This window comes from Xenia sp. Carnegie-2017, unplaced genomic scaffold (assembly GCF_021976095.1).
Source record: "Xenia sp. Carnegie-2017 unplaced genomic scaffold, XeniaSp_v1 HiC_scaffold_19, whole genome shotgun sequence".
NCBI lineage: Eukaryota > Metazoa > Cnidaria > Anthozoa > Malacalcyonacea > Xeniidae > Xenia > Xenia sp. Carnegie-2017.
This window is the reverse complement of record NW_025813481.1, coordinates 7201706-7209492: the sequence shown is the minus strand read 5'-3', so window position 1 is coordinate 7209492 and position 7787 is coordinate 7201706. Positions and strand designations below refer to the sequence as shown.

General features: G+C 36.5%; 2 protein-coding genes across 2 annotated transcripts; both read left to right on the top strand.

Annotated features, from left to right (window-relative positions):
* Positions 1-53: 53 nt before the first annotated feature.
* LOC124438436 (aldehyde dehydrogenase family 16 member A1-like) lies at positions 54-4530 on the top strand. The gene is made up of 11 exons (XM_046988569.1): positions 54-403; positions 639-929; positions 1000-1277; positions 1343-1495; positions 1617-1913; positions 1986-2228; positions 2307-2464; positions 2719-2886; positions 3002-3206; positions 3670-3855; positions 4053-4530. The coding sequence occupies exons 1-11, from the start codon at positions 163-165 to the stop codon at positions 4350-4352; spliced, it is 2520 nt and encodes an 839-aa protein (XP_046844525.1). The 5' UTR covers positions 54-162; the 3' UTR covers positions 4353-4530.
* A 470-nt stretch (positions 4531-5000) lies between these two features.
* On the top strand, positions 5001-7353 carry LOC124438444 (transaldolase-like). Its single transcript, XM_046988579.1, has 10 exons — positions 5001-5205; positions 5289-5412; positions 5800-5839; positions 5914-5981; positions 6055-6186; positions 6288-6345; positions 6419-6533; positions 6597-6726; positions 6810-6877; positions 7064-7353. The coding sequence occupies exons 1-10, from the start codon at positions 5139-5141 to the stop codon at positions 7219-7221; spliced, it is 960 nt and encodes a 319-aa protein (XP_046844535.1). The 5' UTR covers positions 5001-5138; the 3' UTR covers positions 7222-7353.
* The last annotated feature ends 434 nt before the right edge of the window (positions 7354-7787 follow it).

Sequence of the window (7787 nt, the reverse complement as noted above, 5' to 3'; positions counted from 1 at the left end):
CAATACCCTGTTCATTGAAGTTGATTAACGAAGTGGAAGTACCGTATAAACATCAAGAAATCAAGAATTACCTGACGGAGTGTTGGAGCTCTCAGGTTTCAGCGATGAAGAGCGTACATTTTATATTTTTTTAATAGTTCAGCGCATTCCTAATGCTTCAAAATGTCGAACGCTTCTGCTGTAGCAAACAAAGTCGAACGTTTGGATTCAATTAAGTTTGGAAAAGCTAAACCGTCTGTGTCGGACATATTTGTAAGTTTAGATTACGGACCTGCTCCTGAGTCCAGTATGCCAGCCGATGGTTGGTTGGATGACCATGAAAGATCATTCGGACATTTTATAGATGGCAAGTGGATTAAACCTGAAGGAAGGAAGATTTACGAAACTAGAAATCCCTGTACAGGTCTGTTGTACCTCGTGATATTTCAATTCTTTATATCTTGATAATTATCACGTGTTAAAATTGTGGAAATTGTTTCCGTGGAGAATTGAAGGGTGTTTTGCAAGGAGTGTTCTCTTACATTCAAACTTGTTTACACAATAAATTTGTGCAGTTTCAACATCATTATTGAGCATAATCATCAACCTATTCACAAATTATGTCTGTTGGCTTGACCTAATCCTTATCCTTAATCCAGGTGAAAAAATTGCTTCCACAATCCAAGGAGAACACGAAGATTTGGACATGGCAGTTGCAGCAGCTAGAAAAGCATTCAAATCCTGGAGTAAACTGTCTGGACATGCAAGAGCTCGCTACCTCTATAGCATTGCTCGTCATGTACAGAAACATATGAGACTTGTTGCTGTTGTTGAAAGTCTAGACAATGGCAAACCCATACGAGAATCAAGAGATTGTGATATTCCAAATGTCGTAAGACATTTATACCACCATGCTGGATGGGCTGAGCTTGTAAATGAAGAGATGAAGGGTAGGAAGATCAAAATGTAGTATTGAAGAATCTTAAAGGGTTAGGTTATAGCTCAATTTGTCATATTAAGGATGGTCCCCTATTGGTGTTGTTGGTGCAATTGTCCCTTGGAATTTTCCATTGATGCTAACTTGTTGGAAAGTTTGTCCTGCATTAGCTATGGGAAATACAGTTGTTTTAAAACCAGCAAGCTACACCCGGCTTTCCTCTTTACTTTTTGCGGAAATTTGTGCTGAGGCTGGTCTTCCAGCTGGTGTTTTTAATGTTGTCACGGGAAACTCAGATTTCGGAAGTCAATTGGTGTGCCATGATGATGTTGATAAGATTGCTTTCACTGGCTCTACACAGGCAAATCAAATTCTTATTATTTTTTTTTTTTTTTTTGCCTGAACTCATGAATGAAAATGCTTTAGGTTGGACAAATTTTAAGACGTCTAACTGCTGGCACTGGGAAGAAGTTATCTTTGGAGTTAGGTGGTAAATCACCTTTTATTGTGTTTGATTCAGCAGATTTAGACAGTGCTGTTGAGGGAATTGTCGATGCAATATGGTTCAATCAAGGACAGGTATACTTATAGAAAATTATTTGTAGTTATTGATACTTTTCAAATGCCTTTTTTTGAGTCAGTAGAAGAAGATATGAATCAATGAAATGATAGTCTAATACTTGAAGATGTGTTTCTTGAGGTTTGTAGTGCAGGATCTCGTTTGATTGTTCAAGATAGCTGTTCAGAGAAACTGTTAAGAAAGATTAAAGAGCGTATGTCCCATCTAAGGCTTGGACATTCTTTGGATAAATCTATAGACATGGGAGCCATTGTGGATCCTTCGCAGCGGAAGTCAATTGATAAGTTAGTGCAAAATGCAAAAAGTTGTGGGGCTCATGTTTTTCAGTGTTATGCATCAATGCCTGAATCAGGTTACTTTTATCCACCAACCTTAATAACTAACGTTCAACCTGTTTCACATATTGTGCAAGAAGAGGTATGTTCATGTCATTTGAAATTTATTTGCATCAAAGATATGTTACGATTAAAAGTGCACTTTAACATGAAGGTGTTTGGTCCAGTTTTGGTGGTTCTAACATTTCGTACAGCAAAGGAGGCCATTGCGCTTGCAAACAACACCATGTACGGTCTTGCATCTAGTGTTTGGACGGAGAATATTGGTCTTGCAATGGAAGTTGCTCGTTGTATTCGTGCTGGATGTGTTTGGATCAATGGACATAACATGTTTGATGCGAGTGCTGGCTTCGGTGGCATGAAACAAAGTGGTTTTGGACGAGATGGTGGTAAAGAGGTACAAGTCTCGTAGGTAGGGGGAGGTACAATATTCAAATTCATTTTCTCATTGAAGACGTCATGATCAATTCTTAAGGGTCTCTACGAGTATGTGAAACCTTCATGGCAGAATCGTGTACGAACGAAAATAGCGAATTATGATATTAAGAAATTTGGTTCAACTTCACCGCCCAGACCAAAAAATCCTTGTATCAATCCAGCTATTCATAGTGCAGTGGACGACGATATTCCATGGTATTGACGATATGATTTGGCATATTATTATGCGTGCGCACGAAGTCGTTTACGGCATACTACATTTACTCTATTGAACACCAGACGATGCAAATCGTGATGAGCATAACTTTTATAACTTACCAACAATAGAGCTTTTCTCGTGGGGGGTCTTATATGTACTCGAGTCAAGTGAAAGGCCCCAACTCACAATTAAAGATCTGTTTCCATATGTTGAAGAATCAACAATTAATTTATGGAGGGTTTTTTTTTAGCATCGATCACACCTACAAGAACTACATTGGTGGTGCTCAAAAGAGACCCGATGCACAATACGGCAGACCAGTTGTGAATAGTAAAGGAGAAGTAATTGGTGTTGTTGCTGAAAGTAACAGGAAAGACGTCAGAGATGCTGTAGAAGCAGCTGCAAAAGCCTCGGCTGGGTAAGAAACGGATTTCGATTTGTTATTTAATGAAATATCTCAATTTGTGCATGAAAGGATTGTGAACAGTTGTGTTTGCTACTTTTTTAATTCGTTTGCATTTCATATCATGTAGTTGGTGTAAGAAATCAAGTCACAGTAGAGCCCAGGTCCTTTACTACATCGCTGAGAATATTGAATTGCGTCAAGAAGAATTTGCGCAAAGGATATGCGCAATGACTGGCCAAGATTTCGACGAAGCAAGGAAAGAAGTAAAGATGGCTGTGCAACGTGTGTTTTATTGGGCTGCTTATGCTGATAAATACGGTGGAACTGTTCAGGTAATGTAAAAAAAATATTTATACTATCTGATCCATAATATTCCCATTATTATCCTGTAACACCATTATGTGATCCCCCAATCAATGTGTGTCAGTGCCATTGAACAAAAATACATGGAACGGTACCTGTAATAGAAAAGCCTAATAATTTTTTCAATCCAAATTTTACACCCAGACATGCGTGTGTAATCGATCAATTTTCACTACGCGAGAGAATCTCGAAACATTAAACACGCGTGTCGGGGTGTAATTTCGCGTGTCTGGGTGTAAGATTTGTCTTCAATTCATTGCTTCAGATAGCGTTCCATGTATTTTAGTTCAATGTTCAGTACTTATATAATCCCCAAATCACCATGTTACACCACAAAGGACAAGGGTGATCCCCTTATCGCTGTTTTAAACACTCAAGTGTTGTTCCCCCAAATCATTGTATGAAACTACTGAAATGTAATTATTTCTCCAGGAAACCAACTTTAGCGGCACAACGATAAAAGTACACGAAGCTGTTGGTATTGTTGGTATAGCATGCCCTGATGAATTTCCACTTTTAGCTTTCGTTTCTCTGGTTTTACCGGCAATTTCACGTGGAAACACTGTGATTGTTGTTCCAAGTGAGAAGCATCCTGTTATAGGAGCTGATCTGTACCAGGTAGGTTACATTTGCCCGTAACCAGCCTGTAGGTTTAGTCGTTCAATGTAAATATTGGATCATTTGCATTATTTATTTATTGAGAAATTTATTGTTTAACAGCGAGTGAACATCGAAATGTTTATAAGTTATAAAACTGTTATACAACACCACGTTGTTTGCCATTTTATATTTAATACATAACTTTAATCACGTAGATACTGGACACGTCAGATCTACCCGGGGGAGTGGTAAATATTTTAACCGGTGATCGTGATCACGTGACGAAATATTTAGCTGAACATCAGAATGTCCATGGAATGTGGTACTTTGGTTCAGCGGAAGGTTCCAAGTTTGTCGAAGCAGTTTCAGCTGAGAACATAAAACGTACATGGGTTGATTATGGGGAACCACGTGACTGGTTGAACAGTGAACAAGGACAGGGTCATGAGTTCCTATATCACTCTGTGGAATGCAAGAACATTTGGATCCCAATGGGACATATTTTTGCAAACTAGGATTGTCGTAAAGGATAATTAGGATACTATAGGATAATTTGTAACGACGACGAAAAGAAAATTCTACCATAGTCTCGTTTATTTGATGATCATAAATCATATCTACTGTATATTGAAATGACCTGCAAATCGTGCTAATTCAAATTATATCCACAATTAGGATTTCATCTTAGCAAAAGTTCTGCTTGTTTACTGTCTTCACTAAAACTGATAGCATTGATAGTTATCCTTCTAGTCCATTGGAAAAGTTACAGCGAAAAAGGATGTATAGCTTTTGGCAATGTTAACTTATATTTTTGGTAAGCTAAGCCCCCCAAATAGAAAATTCAGGGGGTCCTCAAAAATACACCCACCCACTCCCCAATTGCTTCCTACATCGATGATATGAACCCGTGATGACACGCGCTGTTGGTTAGAAAATTCAAAAGAGTATTTTAATTATGACCAAAGTACTCCCAATAGGATACGCTCTGAAGTCTTTTAAAATGGTAAAAATTTTCATTGCATTGATGTATTCTTAGTAACCCTGGATACGCTACAGGTGATATGACGTTGTAAAATTATTATAATACATTTGGAAAACGTGTAGCTTGTCGTTTCCCTCAAATAACATGATATTACCATAGATATTTAATCACGTGACCAAAATTTTATGCTCGAGTTGTCACAGGTTGTCACTGGACAGGGGTAACTCTGCATTACTTCATTCTCCTGCCGACTGCATATCAACAATTGCAGTGTACAGAAGCGATCTGTTTCATATCTTTGAACATTACTTTATTTACAATGGCATCATCACTGGAACAACTAAAGCAATACACAACAGTTGTTGCTGATACTGGTGATTTTAAAGGTATTTACGATATACTGTTTATATTTTCGATTAAATCCATGCAGCAGAACTTGACAATTTCCTGGTGTTTAAATGATTTACAGCAATTGACAAGTTTAAGCCTACAGATGCTACCACAAATCCATCATTAATATTGGCAGCTTCTAAGATGCCCGAGTATAAACACTTACTCGATACAGCTGTGAAATATGGCAAAGAAAATGGGAAGTTAGTGATGATTCTTTTGGCGTATTAATGTATAGTGCTGTAATTTGTTAAATTAAGCAGGATTTTTTCCATTTGTTAAAAATTATTGTGCCATTCTTTGTTGATTAGTGTTAACATGAAATGGTTTTGTTTTTATGTTTAATTGCAAGTTATTTTTTTCATATAATATGGCAAATTGACTCATTTTAATGTTATGTAATTTCAATGATTGACGTTCATCTCAATTATTGTTGCAAAATGCTTTTTGCTCGCAAAAATGTGACATATTTATCACTTGCCCAGCATTTTAACCAAGCATAAGTCAAGTGTTGCTGTCTGCTGATTCTACTCAAACTAACAATTTCATTATATGTATGAAATAATATGAATTGACTTTATCATGGTTAGGGACAACAATGAGCAAGTTGAAATGACAATGGATATGTTGGTATGGTAAATATGTTTATTTGTTGATTATGCTTGAAAATATTTGTTTCAAACCATTATAAATCTTTTGTGTAGTATGTGCTGTTTGGTAAAGAAATACTAAAGATTGTTCCTGGTCGTGTTTCTACCGAGGTTGATGCAAGGTTATACCTTTGAGTGAGAGTTTTACATTAAATGTTATTGTGAGATAAGCAAGAATTTCATCTTTACTTGTAGACTTTCATTTGACATTGAAGGACAATTGAAGAAAGCTCGGCGCTTGATTAACCTTTATGAAAAAGATGGAATCAACAGAGAGAGAATTTTGATCAAACTAAGCTCAACTTGGGAGGGTATTAAAGCTGCTGAGTGAGTTGCACAATAATCCAAGAAATATGACTGTTGTGTTTTTTTCTTGTTTATTTCATAACATTACATTTCATGTTAATTTCGTGGGGTTTTTTTGGTAGAATTTTGGAAAAGGAAGGAATTCATTGCAATATGACTCTTCTCTTTAGCCTTGCACAGGTATTTTGTGTTTTACCTTTAATTCATATATGTATATAATAGGTTTCAACATTACACTTATGTTGCAATACAGGCAGTTTCATGTGCCGAGGCTCAAGTCACTTTGATTTCACCTTTTGTTGGACGTATATTTGATTGGTATGTTAAAAATACTGACCAAAAAACTTATGCCCCGGCTGATGATCCAGGTTGGTGTGTTTTTGTGTTTTTGAAGAAGGTCAATGTATTAAATGCTTTGATTACAATCCAAGGTGTAAAGAGTGTCACTGGTATCTACAATTACTACAAGAAGTTTGGCTACAAAACAGTTGTGATGGGGGCCTCATTTCGGAACATTGGGCAAATTACTGAACTGGCAGGATGTGATCTCTTGACAATTAGGTATGTATGTATTTATGTATAATATAACTTAAGGAATTCTCTATTTGTTGTGATATTCTTTGATATACCTGTTATTTTTTCAGCCCAAAACTATTGGACATACTTAGTTCTTCAAAAGATAATGTTCAGAGGAAATTATCTCCTGAAGCTGGTTGGTTGATTATTAAAATGTTTTTCATGTATTGTTGACTGGAGGCACTCACTGTAATAGACTTATATGCCTATTAGGAAAAGTTTAATTGTAACATGTTATTGTGATGTATATCATTCATTGAATAGGTTTAGCATATCTTTGACATTAATATTAAATTGAAGTTCTGTTTCTGCTTTATTTCAGCTGCAGCTATGGACATCAAAAAGATTACCTTGGACGAGAAAGCATTCAGGTGGTTGCTCAATGAGGATGCCATGGCTACCGAGAAATTGTCTGAGGGGATTAGAAAGTTTGCAGCTGATTCTGTGAAGCTTGAGGATATGATTAAAGGGCACCATTAATTATGATAAATGAACATATGAAGGAAATTTTCAATTAGATTGACCACACTGATACTTAAAGTGAATTGAACTTAGCCACTGGTAGCATTATAAATAATTCATCATGCAATTATACGTTAACCATATTTTTGATTTGTAGCCTAGTGGATTTAACAAAACAATAGCGTTAGCCCTAGTTGGCTGGAACTCATAATAGCCATTTGTATAATTTTGGGGGGGGGTGGAAACATGGTGCAAAACAACCACGAAAACTTAATTAGTTACGGTTGAATTGATGGATATTAATTGCTTTTTAATTCCATTCATGGCATATTGTACTCAGCTTGAAATTCACAATATTTAGGAAATGGTATAACTGTCGTTAGACTTTATAAAGGTGTGGTGATTTGTGTCCGAGTTTTGATGGTCACTACAATAGCTTGTCATATAATTGCCACTTGGGATTAAGCGAGAGAAAAAAGAAAGCCTCGTTTCATATGCAATGCTGTTATCAAGTGGAGAATGCATGACTTTATCCTGAGTTGCACCATTAATTTGCTCGCTCTGTTGTGTTGTCAGAATTTCTA